General features: G+C 57.8%; 1 protein-coding gene across 1 annotated transcript in view; it reads right to left on the bottom strand.

Annotated features, from left to right (window-relative positions):
• Positions 1 to 17,981, bottom strand: part of DGCR2 (DiGeorge syndrome critical region gene 2) — an 84,837-nt gene that overhangs the window by 22,312 nt on the left and 44,544 nt on the right. The window contains exons 3-5 of the mRNA XM_027772613.1: positions 10,435 to 10,560; positions 5,086 to 5,296; positions 2,381 to 2,457 (exon numbers count right to left, since the gene is read on the bottom strand). Coding sequence (XP_027628414.1) covers positions 2,381 to 2,457; positions 5,086 to 5,296; positions 10,435 to 10,560 — 414 coding nt within the window. The remainder of the gene's footprint in view (positions 1 to 2,380; positions 2,458 to 5,085; positions 5,297 to 10,434; positions 10,561 to 17,981) is intronic.

Genomic DNA, 17,981 nt, shown 5'->3' with positions numbered 1-17,981 from the left:
TTCCTTACCAGGAGTTGCTACCAGCGCTTTGCCCGGCGTGGCTCCCTTCTTGCCAGGCGCTGTGACGGCTCTGGCTGGTGTGACGGTCTTCCTGGACGGTACAGCAGCTGCCTTTTTGCCTGGGGTGACCGCTGCGTTCTTGGCAGGTTGGCAACTGCAAGCTTTTTTGCTGGAGAAACTACTACCTTTGCTGGAGCTGTGGCAGCCTGCTTACCTTTGTTCTGAGGGTGACAACCTCTTCTCCAATGCCATCATCTTCATCTTCTGACACTTCCTCATCTTCACAGTCTTCTACCTCCTCTGGAGGAGGAGCCCTTTGGGAGGGTCACCTTGATTTTTACCAGCCTCAGCGAGCTTCACCATGATGGCAGCTTATGATGGCAGGCGGGTGGCGCAGATGAGTCTGGAGGAACTTCTTTTAATTCATCCTGAGTGACTTTGTAGGGGAGATTTTTGGCCAAAAGTATTCTTGCATCTCTTTTTTTTTTTTTGGGGGGGGGAGGTTTTTGCTATAGGGCACGTGCACTCGCCAGAAAGAGAGAGAGAGACAGAGAGATAGAAAGCGAGAAATCAGAAAGCAGTCATGAGCACTGAAGATCCCGGAGCGTGTACACTCGGTGGCCAGCTAGAGCTCGAGACTCTTAAATAATTATTATTTTTTTAAAAATCCACTTCCCATCGTCTTTTCGGAACTTCCCCCTTGGGCCAGCTCACTCATTTTGCCTCGGGCTACAACTGGGAGAGAACGCCTTCTGAGACCAGAGGGGCCAGCTGGGCCTGCACTGGCTTGCTTCTGTGCTCTGCATTCACTCCACTCCGCAGTTTCTTAGCAGAAACCTTTTTAAATGGCAGCAGTGAAAAAAATGTTTTAATGTTTTTTTTTTTTAATTGCCCGAGGGTGTGCGCTCTTGCCACAGAAAGGGAGAGAAAGGGCCTCTCAGTGGGGCTGGCCAGACTGCAATCCTTTTCCTCTGTTGCACCCAGTGATTTTTTTCAAACTGCGGGGCCAGGGTTTCAACTGCAGTCAGTCATGTGGCATCTGACACAATATAGGACCCGTCATTTAGTTGGAAAAAATGTTTAAAATATGGGGTCAGCCCAGAGCCTAGTAGTTAAGGGATCTGGATCCTACATGGCAACCATGCGGCTCGAGTCCTGGACCTAGTCAGTAGCTTGGAAAAGCACGCCAGGCACCTGTGTGTACGTGCCCAAAGTCCTGAAAGGAGGGAGAAATGCAGACGGGCTTGCCATGTGACCACGCCCCAGGGGGAGGTACTTTCTCGCTTCCCTCTTTCTCCTTCTCCGTCTCTCTTTCTAGCGAGGGCCGATACTTTCTGGCAAATCAAAAATAGAATATATGTTAAAAAAAAAAAAAAGAAAAAAAAAAGGCCACCAAGGTGCAGTGGGTGTGCTCAGCTCTGTAATGCTCGAGGGCATGGGAGGACGGGCTCCAGTCCCCAGGCCGACCTTGCAGACTGGGTGCACATGGTCACCCACGGTCCTGCTGGCCTGGGAAGGCTTCCTCTCTCTCCATGCCTATCTCTCAGGAAAGAAAGAAACTTTAAAACTTCACAAAGGTAGAGAGAAAAGTATCCCCGCGTGGCCTCAGCACTGACGGCATCCATCCGTCCAGCTCGCCCCCTCCCACCATGGAGGCCCCTCTCCTGAACAAGCACACGTCTCCTAAGATCACACAACCACGGTATTAATGCCACACCTACAGAAACCACACGGTAGGCCCACTCTAAGTCCTTGGTATTTCCAAGCAACTCGGTATAAAACCTTTGAAATAACACATATGTGCACAGAAGACAGACAGAGGGAAATGAGAAGACACCCCCATGAGGTATGGTCACACTACAATCCCTTCTCCTTTTCTCCCTCCTCTTGGGATTTTGGGCACACATACATACATGCCCAGGTGTTTCCAAGTGCTGGGTCTGGGACTTACACACATGATCGGCCATGTGGGAGCCACCACCTTAACCACCAGGCCGCAGGCTGGCCCATAAACACCTATTTTAACTGCTTCTGCCTGCAGCTTCCATCAAGTTCTGGATTCCGGCTCTGACCTTCTCTGTCCCAGAGAACTCATTCTGTCCCTCTCTGGCCTGGGTCACAGGACACCTCGTAGGCTCATTCTTATGATGCAAGGTCCTAGCTCCTTGGAAGGCCCCAGGCCCCCAGGAGGAGCCTGACCAGGGGGCTGCACACTGGCCCCGGGCGCCCCTGACAATCTGAAGCCCCCTCCTCTCCACGTCCCTACAGCGGGTGCCCTTGCAGGCCAGGAACACCGGGTAAGGACACTCCCCAGCAATCCTGAGTTAGGATTCCCCAGTTTCAGACCGAGCAACACTCCCGACACACCCGGAAGGCTTACCTTTGAACGCCACCTCCCAGCGACCTTCCAGGGAGCGGTTCCGGCCAGTGATGACGTACTGGTAGCCGACCCACAGCCTGCAGGCAGAGACAGGCCTTAGTGGCAGGGGGGGGGGGGGCGCCGTATGTGTGTGCAACAGTTATACCGACCTTCCACAGACTACCTTCTAAAACACCAGTGAGTTTTAACATTCACCTTTAATAAAATGTATTAACATGGCCAGCAGGTGGTGTGCTGGCTAAGGCGCTGAACTACGTGACTGACCGTGGTTTGAGGCCTGAACTTGGCAGCTTGAAACTCATGCAGGGTACATGTGCGTGCATGCCCAAGATCCCGAGAGGAGAATGGAGAAGAGACTGTGGCGTGGTCATCTTCTGGGGGATGGTTTCTCGCTCTTTCTCTCCTTCTTTAGAGAGAGCACATGCCCGAAGGCAAAAATCTTTAAAATATATGGGGCCAGCAGGTGGCATGGCTAAGGGACTGGACTCCCACATGGCCTACTGTGGTTCGAGTCCCAGACCTGGCGGCTTGCCTTCTCATTCTCCACCCACCCCTCACTCTGTCCCTCTCTGGTTAAAATTAAATAAGTTAAATAAAGTAATTCTTTAAAAAAAATAATAAAACACAATGCATTCGGATGTGAAACCACCAATCCACAGGTCAGAAGTCTCACCTCAGGTAACCCCTGTCCAACAGCCTGTGTTAGTCCCTGACCTTGCGGGCAACAGGGTTTGGTTTCATGGAAGACAAGTTTTCCACTGACGGGGGTGGGAGGGGGAGTTCCTGAGGGTGTGTGACCCAGCTCCCCGCATGCGCTGTTCACAGTAGGGTTCACGCCCGTGTGAGAGCCTAAGGTACAGCCCACCTGACGGGGCGGGGCCCGGGCGGCCAGTGATGGGGAGCGGCTGTAAAGGCAGATGGAGCTGTGCTGGCCCACCCACCTACGGCTCACTCCCTGCTGTGCACCCGAGTCCCCACAGACCGGGCACCAGTACTGGTCCGCGGCCCAGGCTTTGGGCTCTCTGTATCAGATCTTCCACGCTGTGAGCAAGACCAGCCTGGGCCTTGGTGGGCAGAAGGCCTCATGATACAACCCTGTGAAAACGCTTAAGCCACAGAGGTGTACGCACCTCATGGGTGAATTTACAGTACGTGACTGCGCCTCAGCTAAGAAACAGATCCTGCGATAGATGTGGGGTCTTGGAAAACTATGCATGGATTTCAATCTTGCACAAAATAGACTCATTCTTGAATTCCATTTTCCATGAAAATTGCTTTTGGGGGGAGAGGTTTTTGCTATAGGGCGCGTGCGCTCGCCAGAAAGACAGAGAGACAGATAGAAAGCGAGAAATCACCCCCCCGGGGAAGATGGTCGCACCGCAATCCCTTCTCCTCCATTCTCCTCTCGGGATCTTGGGCACGCACGCACACACACATACATACATACACACACACACACACACACACACACACACGCCCGGCGTGAGTTTAAGCCACCGGATCCAGGACTCGAACTGCAGTCAACCACATGGGAGTCCAGCTACATAGCCATTACGCCAACTGCTGGTCCCTTCCATGAATTTTTTAAAAGTATGTGCCTGGCTTCTCACTGAGCACCTGCCCACCCGGGCCCGCAGCTCCTGAGCACACTGGCCCACACTGCAGGTCCCGACACACGGACCTGGCTGCCTGCCACACGCATCTGCTGAGCCCGTGTCCCTTACCCTGGCCTCCCAGCGCTGACCCTGGAGAGGCCGGTCTGCAGGCCCACCTGCTGCAAGGGAGCGTAGCCCCTCAGCCCACACCACGCACAGGCACCCTCCCGCTCGCTTCTCTACCGGACTCGCAGGCGTTTCCTTGTGGGTCGGTACAACAACCGCTGAGTGAACAGTCACTTTCCTCACTTTGTAGCTGCAGCAGAACAGCAGGGTCTCGTGATTTGCTACCACCACACGAGGTGCAATAATTAGGGCCCAACCCAGCTTTGGAGGGTCCTGGGGTGCAGGTCGTGGTGCTCCGACGGGGGCCGGCAGCCCGTGCGGCGTGGGGATGCCTCAGCCCTGCAGCTCACTCCCCGCTCCCTCAGAGCTGGGCTCTCCTTCGGAAAAGGGGCCAGTAACTGGTGGCCACCTGTCCCCCAAGGTGTGGACAGCACAGCCTGAGTGACCTCCAGAGGTGGCACTGCCTGCCCAGGACAAAGCCCCAGTGCTGGTTGGGCAGACGCAGCAGTGGCTGCTATTCTCACACCTCCCCACGATGGGCAGAGCCTGAGTTCCAGTCCTGGGTGTGCCAGAGCCCACGTCCACCAGGCCCTGAGGTTTCTTCTGGGAGCGCTGGGTATCAGGCCGACAGGGCTCGCTCTCAGAGGGAACCCCCACACCAAACACCCCTCACAACAGACCCACAGAGCCCTACCGAGTGGCCCCTGCTGGCACAGGCTGGCACCCCTGCCCAAGCTTAGCAACAGCATCCACAGCCACAGAAAGGGACCCAAGGTCCCACGGGGTGGTGGCAGAGCCTGTCCCCTGTCCCCGTCCCCTCTGCATGCCCCTGCCCCACCTCGAGGCGCACTCGAAGCCCCAGGTCTGTTTCCTCGCCCACTGGCTGCTGGGTATGCCCCACGTGCTGTCGGCTGGTCAGAGGCCACGGCTCAGCGGTCACTGGACCCTGCCCCCAGGCCCTGCAGGCCCCAGCCCAGGACTCACTTGCGCTGGTCCTTCCAACCAAAGCTGCGCTCGGGCTGGTCCCACTCCTGGGCCAGGACGAAGCGCAGCTCCTGGTCGGTGGAGAAGGTGGCCAGCGAGCCGTTCACGCGCTGGCAGGTCTGCGCGGCGTCCCAGTAGTTCTCCCCGCTCAGGTAGACGCGGTAGCAGCTGGCCGTGCCCTCATAGTGGTGCCACCCTGTCGGGCACTTCCCTAGGAAACATGAAGGACAGAAGGGGCGTCGTCCCCCAAATTAGGATCCCGACTCCAGAAGCCAAATCCTGCACGCTGCATGAGACAGGCACTCCTCAGAGATGCCCGAGAAGTGGGGAAACTGAGGCTCGAGGGGAAAACTCCACTGCTAAGTCACACCTTTGCGGAAAGGCCCGTCTCTTGAAAATGCAGGTTCGATATAAGACACAAATATGCTCAGTGGCTCCTCCCACTTCTATATGGTCTATTAATTTACTCGGTGTAAAAAAGACAGCTAGACTAGCAGGTGGCATGGAGGCTAAGATGCTGGATCCTACTTGGGAGGCTGCGTGGTTCAAGTCCCGCACCTGCTGGCCTGAAAATCACACTGGGTACATGTGTGGGGACCCAAAATCCCAAGAGGAGTAGAGACTGCTGTGCAGCCATCCCCCTGGGGGTGGTGGTTTCTCTCTCCCTCTCTCGTGTGCACGCCCATAGAAAAAGACTAAGAAGAAACAAAACGGAGTGACTGCCGAATTCAGTTCCATGAACGGCTTTCAGTCTGACTGAGCCTGACCGACGAGACGCACCGCTCGGCATGCAGACCCCTGCCCGGCCCTGGTGGGGTGAGCGGGGACACCCCCTGCCTGGCCCTGGTGGGGTGAGCGGGGACACCCCCTGCCTGGCCCTGGTGGGGTGAGCGGGGACACCCCCTGCCTGGCCCTGGTGGGGTGAGCGGGGACACCCCCTGCCTGGCCCTGGTGGGGTGAGCGGGGACACCCCCTGCCTGGCCCTGGTGGGGTGAGCGGGGACACCCCCTGCCTGGCCCTGGTGGGGTGAGCGGGGACACCCCCTGCCTGGCCCTGGTGGGGTGAGCGGGGACACCCCCTGCCTGGCCCTGGTGGGGTGAGCGGGGACACCCCCTGCCTGGCCCTGGTGGGGTGAGCGGGGACACCCCCTGCCTGGCCCTGGTGGGGTGAGCGGGGACACCCCCTGCCTGGCCCTGGTGGGGTGAGCGGGGACACCCCCTGCCTGGCCCTGGTGGGGTGAGCGGGGACACCCCCTGCCTGGCCCTGGTGGGGTGAGCGGGGACACCCCCTGCCTGGCCCTGGTGGGGTGAGCGGGGACACCCCCTGCCTGGCCCTGGTGGGGTGAGCGGGGACACCCCCTGCCTGGCCCTGGTGGGGTGAGCGGGGACACCCCCTGCCTGGCCCTGGTGGGGTGAGCGGGGACACCCCCTGCCTGGCCCTGGTGGGGTGAGCGGGGACACCCCCTGCCTGGCCCTGGTGGGGTGAGCGGGGACACCCCCTGCCTGGCCCTGGTGGGGTGAGCGGGGACACCCCCTGCCTGGCCCTGGTGGGGTGAGCGGGGACACCCCCTGCCTGGCCCTGGTGGGGTGAGCGGGGACACCCCCTGCCTGGCCCTGGTGGGGTGAGCGGGGACACCCCCTGCCTGGCCCTGGTGGGGTGAGCGGGGACACCCCCTGCCTGGCCCTGGTGGGGTGAGCGGGGACACCCCCTGCCTGGCCCTGGTGGGGTGAGCGGGGACACCCCCTGCCTGGCCCTGGTGGGGTGAGCGGGGACACCCCCTGCCTGGCCCTGGTGGGGTGAGCGGGGACACCCCCTGCCTGGCCCTGGTGGGGTGAGCGGGGACACCCCCTGCCTGGCCCTGGTGGGGTGAGCGGGGACACCCCCTGCCTGGCCCTGGTGGGGTGAGCGGGGACACCCCCTGCCTGGCCCTGGTGGGGTGAGCGGGGACACCCCCTGCCTGGCCCTGGTGGGGTGAGCGGGGACACCCCCTGCCTGGCCCTGGTGGGGTGAGCGGGGACACCCCCTGCCTGGCCCTGGTGGGGTGAGCGGGGACACCCCCTGCCTGGCCCTGGTGGGGTGAGCGGGGACACCCCCTGCCTGGCCCTGGTGGGGTGAGCGGGGACACCCCCTGCCTGGCCCTGGTGGGGTGAGCGGGGACACCCCCTGCCTGGCCCTGGTGGGGTGAGCGGGGACACCCCCTGCCTGGCCCTGGTGGGGTGAGCGGGGACACCCCCTGCCTGGCCCTGGTGGGGTGAGCGGGGACACCCCCTGCCTGGCCCTGGTGGGGTGAGCGGGGACACCCCCTGCCTGGCCCTGGTGGGGTGAGCGGGGACACCCCCTGCCTGGCCCTGGTGGGGTGAGCGGGGACACCCCCTGCCTGGCCCTGGTGGGGTGAGCGGGGACACCCCCTGCCTGGCCCTGGTGGGGTGAGCGGGGACACCCCCTGCCTGGCCCTGGTGGGGTGAGCGGGGACACCCCCTGCCTGGCCCTGGTGGGGTGAGCGGGGACACCCCCTGCCTGGCCCTGGTGGGGTGAGCGGGGACACCCCCTGCCTGGCCCTGGTGGGGTGAGCGGGGACACCCCCTGCCTGGCCCTGGTGGGGTGAGCGGGGACACCCCCTGCCTGGCCCTGGTGGGGTGAGCGGGGACACCCCCTGCCTGGCCCTGGTGGGGTGAGCGGGGACACCCCCTGCCTGGCCCTGGTGGGGTGAGCGGGGACACCCCCTGCCTGGCCCTGGTGGGGTGAGCGGGGACACCCCCTGCCTGGCCCTGGTGGGGTGAGCGGGGACACCCCCTGCCTGGCCCTGGTGGGGTGAGCGGGGACACCCCCTGCCTGGCCCTGGTGGGGTGAGCGGGGACACCCCCTGCCTGGCCCTGGTGGGGTGAGCGGGGACACCCCCTGCCTGGCCCTGGTGGGGTGAGCGGGGACACCCCCTGCCTGGCCCTGGTGGGGTGAGCGGGGACACCCCCTGCCTGGCCCTGGTGGGGTGAGCGGGGACACCCCCTGCCTGGCCCTGGTGGGGTGAGCGGGGACACCCCCTGCCTGGCCCTGGTGGGGTGAGCGGGGACACCCCCTGCCTGGCCCTGGTGGGGTGAGCGGGGACACCCCCTGCCTGGCCCTGGTGGGGTGAGCGGGGACACCCCCTGCCTGGCCCTGGTGGGGTGAGCGGGGACACCCCCTGCCTGGCCCTGGTGGGGTGAGCGGGGACACCCCCTGCCTGGCCCTGGTGGGGTGAGCGGGGACACCCCCTGCCTGGCCCTGGTGGGGTGAGCGGGGACACCCCCTGCCTGGCCCTGGTGGGGTGAGCGGGGACACCCCCTGCCTGGCCCTGGTGGGGTGAGCGGGGACACCCCCTGCCTGGCCCTGGTGGGGTGAGCGGGGACACCCCCTGCCTGGCCCTGGTGGGGTGAGCGGGGACACCCCCAGCCTGGCCCTGGTGGGGTGAGCGGGAATACCCCTGACCAGCCCTGGTGGGGTGAGTGGGGACACCCCTGCCCGGTCCACACTTCCCTGACGCTGGCTCTCCTGGCCTCTCCTGCCAGCCCACCACTTTCTGAGCGGGTTCCTCGCCCTCCTTTTCTGTTCCCACAGACATTTGCAGGAGTGTGCTAGACAGTGCTCCCCTAAAACGGCAGCCTGGCAGATCAGAGTGGGGAGGCTCTGAGGACTCCCACAAATAAGAAGGTGCCTGACAAGGCTGGGGAGCCAGCTGGGGCAGGAGTCTCCCCAAGACTGGCCAGTCTTCTCACAGGGCACTCTGTCAACCCAGCCCTGGGCACGGGAAGGCCTGGCCCCGTTCGGCTCACTCAGGTCACATCGACCCTGTGCTGTGGAGTCTATGACCCTGGGATGTTGGGGTACCTCCTCTCGGTACACCGGAGAGGACTCCCAGACTTTAGGGACGCCAGTTGTGGGGGGGAGGGGAAATGAAAATTGGGAATGCACCTACGCCCTACAGAATGAGCGAAATCCCCCAGAGACGTACGCTGCCCGCGTCTGTTGGCGCGTGTGCGCGTGAGACTTCCCAACAAAGGCGCAGGACACAGGGAAAGAAGGGCGGCTCCGGCCTGTCCCGCGGCAGCTGTCCCCGAGGGCCTGGTAAGACCGAGGGCAGGACAGCCCTCTAGGCAAGGACCCAGCTCTCAACAGAAAGGTGCCAGTGAACCACACCTGCCCGCCCAGGTGGGCACGTCCCAGCCCCGCTCCCGGCAGGTGGTCCTGTCTGGCTCAGAGACAAACACGGAGCAGCAGCAGCGGCGGGCGCCTTCTCATCTCAGAACCGCCCACGGGAAACCCGCGAGGGGAGCCGGCTGGCTCAGGAAGGATTCCTCGTCACTGCCGCATTGCTGCTGTGTTTCGCTCTGTGGAATTATCGCCTAGGTGGACGCGGTCCCTGCTCACAGTGGAGCTGGGCGGTGTCAGGACCCAGGGGGCCACCTCCCAGGGCTGCCCCTCCCAGCTGTATGACCTGTGACACCCTCCCACTGCGAGAACTCCTGGGAGTCACAGCTGCTGTGGGGCAAGGCAGCATCAGGGCTCAGAGGACAGACGGCCCACACCACTGCTCACTTCCTCAGCAGACAAGAAAGGAGGTTCCATCAGGGTCCAGGGGGAGCGGGGCCTCGCGGGCAGGTGACTTCCCAGGCCCTTCCCCGCTCACAGTCCAGGCAGGGCCCGCTGCAGTCTGAGTACCCAGCTGGGGCTGCCAGCAGTCAGCACCGCTGCAGGCGTGGGCAGTGTGGACGCTGCAGGCGCAGTAACGGACGCTGGGAGGAGCGCAGTGCCCTGTCTCCGGGCCGGTCACTGACATGGCAAACGGGTCCTTAAGCACCACAGCAGCCACAGTGAGGGTCGGCTCTCCCTGTCCCCACAGCTGCCACACTGTCTCCCCAGTGCGTCCTGACACGCCTGCTCAGGCTTCTCCCGCCCTAAGCTCAGAATGAACGTCAGAGGTAACTCATTGAGAACTTCACGAATCCAGAGCTGAACAAACTCACAGGTCGGCTGCACCTGACCTCTCGGACGCAGTGTCTCCATGTCTAACAGGAAACGAGAGGACCACGGGATTCCCAGAGGCACTGCAGTGCTGACAGCCCTGGAAGGCAGTCGTCTCGCGGGGACGAGCAGGCTGACTCCGAAGCCAGGGTTCGAGCCACGCTTCACCACTCGGGAGCTGGTGGTCTGGAGCAGGTGGCCACACCCCTGGCCTCCCACCCCGACACGGGCCGTTTCAGGAGACGACCTCGTCCTGCAGCAGAGTGGCCCTGGGGCAGCCTGGACCCAGCCAGACGGCACCCTCGGGGGACCACGGCTCCCAAGTGTCAGGGTCGGAGCAGGTCTGCAACTTACTGCTGAAGCGGACGGGCTGCGCCATGTTCACCGTGTGGAAGTGCGTGGGGTCGCCTCCTCGGGCCCGTCCCTGCCGCGGATCCACAGCTTCCTTCCCATGGTAGAGACGTGCCTCCCCGGTCACTTCTGAAAGCAAAAGGAGAAGGCGCTGAGCCCTCGGGCAGCCTCGGGCAGCTCTCCTGCTGGCGTCGAGCCGAACCACAGCCTGGACCGGCGTAGCTGGGCCCGGAAGGGCCAGGTGGGATGCGTGGAGGGATGAGGTTCACTGACTCGGGTTCTCCTTAGGGCTCTGGAAACACTGCTGCTCCTGCAAAAGTGTCACTCACGCTTCCTGTGAAATTGTGCCTTGGTTGGGGTCAGCAGGTGGTGGGCTGGTGGAGGCAGTGGACGCCCACATGGCTGAGCATGGTTTGAGTCCCAGACCGGGAGGCTTCAAAATCACTCTGGGCATGTGTATGTGCGTGCTCCAAACCCTGAGAGGAGACTGGAGGAGAAGGAACTGCCACATGGCCAACCCCCCGGGGGGTGACTTCTCACTTTCCCTCTCTTGGTCTCTCTGCCAAGAGCACGTGCCCTGTGGCAAAAAAATAAAAATACAAATAAAATTAAATAAGTTTTGGCAGTCTCCCTTTGACACATTTACTCTTATGAAATGGGGTAATTTTCTTCTTTGAATTCTCTAACAGGCTTCTAATAGCACACCAAAGGGTCAGTCATGGGGACTTACAGGTCTTCCCCCTGCTCTCGCCCAGCTCCTGCTGTGTGAGAGGGGAACCCACTGCGTGCAACGCTCTTCTGTCCGCACCACTCATCCCTGGGCCTGGGCCTGGGCCTGGGCTGCCTGTCTGTCCACCTGCCCAGCCCCCAAGGCTGCGACAGCCTCCAGCCAGGGCTCAGTCTGCTCCTGACTGGCTGCTTGGTGCCTGGCATACACGCAGGCATGCAGCAGGCCTCAATGCGTGACAGGAGGTGTGACACAGGAAGCCAAAGACGAGGGAGAAGTGTAGCTTTATGTGGCATGAGCTAATGACAGCGGGCAGGTAGGTCCTTGCACAAACAGCCTCTCTGTGGAGTCCTCCACCGCCCTGATGAGGACCAGGCCCCTCCCGTCCCAGTGTCCCAGCGTGGGAGGTGAGCTCAGGAGTGAGCTGATGTACCCAAGGCCACGCCCGCCTCCCGCTCGGGCTACAGTGTCCTGACAGACAGCGAAGGCGCTCAAGGCAAGGTCCGCTTAGATGGACGAGCTTGGTCTGTGGCTGCAGACAGACAGATGCCGCGCAGTGCAGCCAGCTAGAAGGGGGTCTGCTCCCCCTGCTGGCCTAGCACGGAGGTCCCTCCGTACTGCTCGTGGGCAGCCAGTCCCAAGACCAAAGTTCCTGCAGCCTGATATCATGGGCTCAATATAAATACCAGCTCAATGCTCAATGTGAAATTCTTTTAAAGACTTATTTAATTTATTATTATTATTATTTTTTTTAATTTGACCAGAGACAGAGAGGAAAAGTTAGGAAGCAAGCGGCCAGGCCTAGGATTCTAACCCTAGTCAGCCATGTGGGAGTCCAGTGCCTTAACCACCATGCCTCCTGCCGGCCCTGTCAATGTGAAATATTTGAGAAACAGGAAAGTCTGAAAAGAAAACTTACACACCGTTACTGTTTTGTTTTTTTCCTACACAAATCCTTAAGAATACTGGGATCCCATCAGACACTTTTTTTTGAGAGGTGTTTTTGTTTTTTTGCTATAGGGCGCATGCACTTGCTGGAGAGACAGAAAGTGAGAAATCACCCCCAAGTGGGGATGGCCACATCAGTCCCTCCTCCACTCTCCTTTAGGGATTTGGGGAACGTATGCACACACACCCAGCGTGAGGACATGGTCGACTACATGGGAGCTCAGCTACATAACCGTTATGCCACTTGCTGGTCCCCACACACTCTATTCTGTAACTTGCTCTGTAAACGTTGAGACCATAAACAACTTTCCATATTCTCCTTAAAGTTTATTTATTTCATGGGAGAGTGGGGCAGCCCTGGACGGTCTTCATACCACAGTCCGCCTGGTCTCGGCTGGCTGGACACGGAATCTCACCACCTCGCTGCTGTTACTGACAGTGCGGGACAGTCACCGCGCTCCAACGAGCCTCCTGTGGTGGCTGCTCCCTGCGAACATCTGCTGGGGACAGTCGGCTCTCTGGGGCAGGCGCATACTGTCCCATGCCTGAGCGAGGCCACTGCAGCACCCAACGCTCCAGGGAGAGATGGCGGACAGCCATGTGGCTCTGATGCAGGGGTCACAGCAGGCCCCCGTGGGGCAGGCAGAGTGGCTCACCGACAGGCCTTCTGAGCACTTGCTGGAGAGCAGAGCCATGGGAGGGTCCTAGGGATGGCCGGGTGAGGTGGGCAGCGGGGGCAGGGAGAGGGACCTGCTTGAGCAATGGGGACAGGCTGGCACATCTGGGACAGGCTTGAGGACCAGCTGGGGAGTGGCTAAATCCCTACATATCCCTTGTGTCTGCTCGACCGGGCAGGACCTGTGATTCCACCTGGAATCTTGGCCTCGTCCCCAAACTAAGAGCGTACCTGGTCAAACTGCTGACAAGCAAAGAGCTGGATCTAGGGCAGGGAACAGGGAAGAGATGAGCAGGTGACAGTGACAGAGACTGCTGCTCAGCCGCATGGGCTGGAGGCCAGGGTGAGTGGGTGCCGCCCGCTGGAGTGCAGCAGGAGGGGAGGGGACGGGACCAGCTAGTTATTTTTGGAAAACCAATGGGTTTTGCCTGAAGCCGGGAAACTGCAACACTGAGGAAATGAGCAAGAGACAGCAGATGGCGTAATGCTTACATCACTGGACTCCCACGTGGTTGGCTGCAGGTCTAATCCCGGACCCGGCAGCTTAAAACTCTCCCTGGGCGTGTGTGAGCATGTGCGTGCGTGCGTGTCCATGCCCGAAATCCTAGGGGAGAATGGAGATGGGATTGCAGCGTGATTACCCACCCAGAGGATGACTTCTCGCTTTCTGACTGTCTCTCCAGCAAGCGCACCTGCCCTAAATTTCTCTCAAAAACAAAAAGGAAGGTAGGTCCCTAGAGTGGAGGATGGAGAGCTATAAAACAGAACGAGAAAGCTCTCTCTGAATTAACAGAGCGCGCAAAGTCCTTCTCTTTCTTCTTTTTAACTTCAAATTTATTGGGCCGGCAGGTGGCGTGGTGGTTAGGAGGGCTGGAAGCCCACGTGGCTGACACTGTTCAAGTCCCAGACCTGGCGGCTTGCTTTCTCACTTCCTCTTCTCTCTCCCTCTCTGGTCAAATTAAAATAAATGAACAAATAATGTTAAATAAAATACTTAAAAAATTATTCACTTACATTCATTCACTGTCTATCATTATAGTGTACAAATTGAGATATTTTCCATCCAGAATACACTGTATATCGGCTCAATCAAGGATATTATTATATGTGTTATCGTCAACAATTTCCCATTTCTGGCTTCTTACGTATTTTGTTTCTCCCCTCCCCCTGGATTCCATACCTCTCACCCTCTGCCATTTCCCATAATAAATTTTTTTTAAAAAAAGGGAAAAAGGGAAAAGATAAGCTAGGAGCTAATCAAATGAGAAAGTACAGGATGTGAGTGGCAACAAGATACAGAGACAGGAAGCAGCTTCTAGGAATACGGTTTTATATAGTTATGACTTTTGAAACTTATTTGCATTTTTTTTAGAGGTTTTTGCTATGGGCGCGTGCGCTCACTAGAAAGAGAGAGACAGAGAGAAAGCGAGAAATCACCCCGCAGGGAGGATGGCCACGCCGCAATCCCTTCTCCTCCATTCTCCTCTCGGGATCTTGGGCACGCACGCACACGCACCAGGCATGAGTTTAAGCCACCGGGTCCAGGACTTGAACCGTGGTCGACTACATGGGAGTCCAGCGACATAGCCATTATGCCATCTGCTGGTACCTCCATTAACTTTTTGTAATACCCACATATTTGACTATGGTAAAATATCAGTAACTGGGCTAGTAGGTGGTATGGGATTTAAGACAGTTGGACCTCACATGGCTGGGCCCCTGGACCTGGTGGCTTGAAAATCACACTGGGCTCAAGCGCATGCATGCCCGAAATCTCAAGGCGAGAACGGAGGGAAAGGGACTACAGCATGGCCATCCCTCTGGGAGGTGACATCTCACTTTCCATCTTTATTTCTCCCTCTCTGTCTCTCTTGGGCAAGTGCATGCACGTTATAGCAACACTTAGAATAAAAACAAAACAAAACAAAGTTAACTTGGGGCTGGCAGGTGGCACAGTGGTTGAGGTACTAGACTCCCACATGGCTGACCTTGGTGGGAATCCTGGACCTGGTGGCTTGTTTTCTCATTTTCCCTTACTCTCTCTTTGGTCAGATTTTTAAAAATAGTAATAATGACAATTTAAATAAATATAAATAATTCTAAAGAAAAAAAAAAAAAAAGCTGTACCAAGATTTGCCTTTCTGTGGCTGCCACGCGTAGGAGCGGTTAAGGTGCTGGACTCTCACGTGACTGACATGGTTCGACCCGGGACCTGCAGGCTTGCTTTCTCATTTTCCCTTTCTCTCTCTCTGGGCAAATTAAACTAATAATAAATAAAAGTTAAATAATTCTTTTTTAAAAAATTCACTTTAATTCATTTTTTTCTCTTTAAAGATTGAGGGACCAGCAGATGGCATAGCGGTTACATTGCTGGACTCCCATGCGGCCGACCACAGTTCAAGGACTGAACCCGGAAGCTTGAAGCTCACACTGGGCTTATGTGTGTGTGTGTGCCTAAAATTCCAAGAGAATGAAAGAGAAGGGATTGTGACATGGCCATTCTCCCTGGGGCGGGGTGTGTGTGTGTGTGTGTGATTTCTCACTTCCTGTCTCTGTCTCTCTGTCTTTCCAGTGAGTGAATGTGCCCTACAGCAAAAAATTTCTCTCTAAAAAAAAGCTTGATGGGACCAGCAGTTGGCATAATGGCTGCGTCACTGGACTCCCATGTAGTCGACCGTGGTTTGAGTCCCAGATCTGGTGGCTTAAACTCACGCCAGGTATGTGCACATGCGTGCCCAAGATTCTGAGAAGAGAAGGGATTGCAGTGTAGCCATCTCCCTCAGGGGGTGGTTTCTAGCTTTCTGTCTCTCTGTCTTTGTCTTTCTGGCAAGCACACGTGCCCTATAGCAAAAACCTCTCCAAAAAAATTTTTTTAAGCTTGATATAGGGTACATGCACTCACTGGAGACAGGCAGAGAGGGAGAGGGAGAAATCAGCCCCTAAGTGGGATGGCCATGCATAGTCACGCACACACACCTGTGTTTTCCTTTTTTTCTTTTTTAAGAGAGAGATTTTTGCTATAGGGCGCGTGCACTCACCGGGGAGACAGAGAAAGACAGAGAGAAACCACTCCTCTGGGGATGGCCATGCCGCGACCCCTTCTCCATTCTCCTTTCAGGATTTTGGGTACGCACGCACATACATCTGGTGTGAGTGTCAAGCACCGGGTCTGGGTCTCAAACCATGGTTGGCAATGCACGAGTCCAGCAATGTAACCATTATGTCATCTGCTGGTCCCCACCAGTGTGGTTTTCAAGCTGCTGGGTCCAAGATCCAAACCACACAGTCAGCCATGCGGACCAGCACAGCACTGGCTGGCCCAAGGTCTGCCACTGAACCATTCACAAGTGGACAACTCGGTGGCATAAGCATGTTCCCACCGTTCAGCAACCACCCATCTCTCCAACCTCACCTTCCCCAGCGGCTGCCCGTACCCCTCACTCACCAGCCCCCCACGCTCTCTCCCCGAGGCCCTGCACTCACCATGCGACCTCCTGTCTCTACTCATGTGACTGCTCTAAGTACCCGTGTGAGTGGGCCAGACAGTACTTGTCTTCTGTGACTGGCTTATTTCCATGAGCACAGACACCGGGTGGGTTACACGATGCAGGTTAGTACAAACCACCCTGCGGAATTTCTCTAGAGCTTCCCCAAATGGAAACCCGTGACCACAGACAGGGGGACGTTCAGCTTCGCAGGAGTGACGCTGGTCTTCCGAAGTGGACGGGCCCTTTTATGTTCTCCCAGCAGTAGGCGGTCAGACCTCCGAGCCATCCGCATCCTCTCCAGCACTGGGCTTGTCAGCCATGTTCATTTCTGACAGTCTAAGCATCTGGAAAATACGCTCTCACATACAGTCGCAGAATACTTAGGAAGCTGGATATTTCCTCCTATGTTTAATTGCCACTCCTGTTCATTTTTCTATGGAATGTCTAAGTCTCCTGTCTATCCGTAGGAGGCTTTTATATATGCCAAATTATTATCCTTTTAGGCTACAATTGTTAAAAATATCTTTTCCCATAGGGCCAGCAGGTGGTTGGTGAGTAAGGAGCTGGATTCCCACATGGCTGACAGTGGTTCAAGTTCCAGACCTAGTGGCTTGAAAATCATAACAAATAAATAGATAATAAATGTTTAAATGTATATAAATATATACACAACTTTTCCCCACTCTGTGGCTTGGCTTTTTCACCTTTCTTTCTTTTTTTTTTTTTTTTTGTTATAGGGTGCATGCGCTCACCAGACAGACAGAGAGAGACATAGAGACAGAAAGCAAGAAATCACCCCCCAGGGGGGATGGCCACGCCGCAGTCCCTTCTCCTCCATTCTCCTCTTGGGATCTTGGGCACGCACGCACACGCACCCGGCATGAGTTTTAAGCCACCAGGTCCGGGACGCGAACCGTGGCCGACTACATGGGAGTCCAGTGACATAGCCATTACGCTAACTGCTGGTCCCTCTTTCTTTTTTTTTTTTTTTTAAATTAGTTTTTGCCTAAGTGCACACTGGAGCACTTAGGCAAAAAGAGCACACGTGAGCTCACCGGAGAGAGTGAGAAATCACCCCCCAGGGTGAGGAGGCCACACCACAATCCCTTCTTCTCCCTTCTCCTCTCAGGATTTTGGGTGGGCATATGCACCCAGTGTGATTTTCAAGCCACCGGGTCTGGGATTTGAACCGTGGTCAGCTATGTGGGAGCCCGGCAACGTAACCGCCACACCATCTGCTGGCACTCACGTGTTTTTTGTTTCCTCTGTGAACAGGAGACAACACCCCCAAAGTGTCTCGATGCCACGATCTAGCTGGCCTCAGGAAGCCCACCGCCCTGGTGAACTCAGGGAGGTCTCTGGACACGGATCTGGGACCTTCCCACGTGGGTCAGCTTCCGAGAGCCGTGTTGAACCACTGTGCTGCCTGGCCCCATGTTCTTTTTTCTTTGAGGTTTTGCACAGAGTACATATACTTACCAGAGAAACAGAGAAAGAGAGAGGGGAAGTGAGAAGACACCCCCTTGGGGGATGGCCACATTGCAGTCCCTTCTCCTCCGTTCTCCTCCTGGGACTCTGGGCACGTACGAATTATGTAACTGGTATGATTTTCAAGCCACCAGGTCTGGGACTTGAACCACGGTCAGCCATGTGGGAATCAAGCACCCCTAACCACCATGCCACCTGCTGGCCTCTGGTCCCTATTTTTATT

This window comes from Tupaia chinensis, unplaced genomic scaffold (genome assembly GCF_000334495.1).
Source record: "Tupaia chinensis unplaced genomic scaffold, TupChi_1.0 Scaffold000287_1, whole genome shotgun sequence".
NCBI lineage: Eukaryota > Metazoa > Chordata > Mammalia > Scandentia > Tupaiidae > Tupaia > Tupaia belangeri.
Note: the sequence above shows the minus strand (reverse complement) of the source record. Positions and strands in the feature narration are given on the sequence as shown.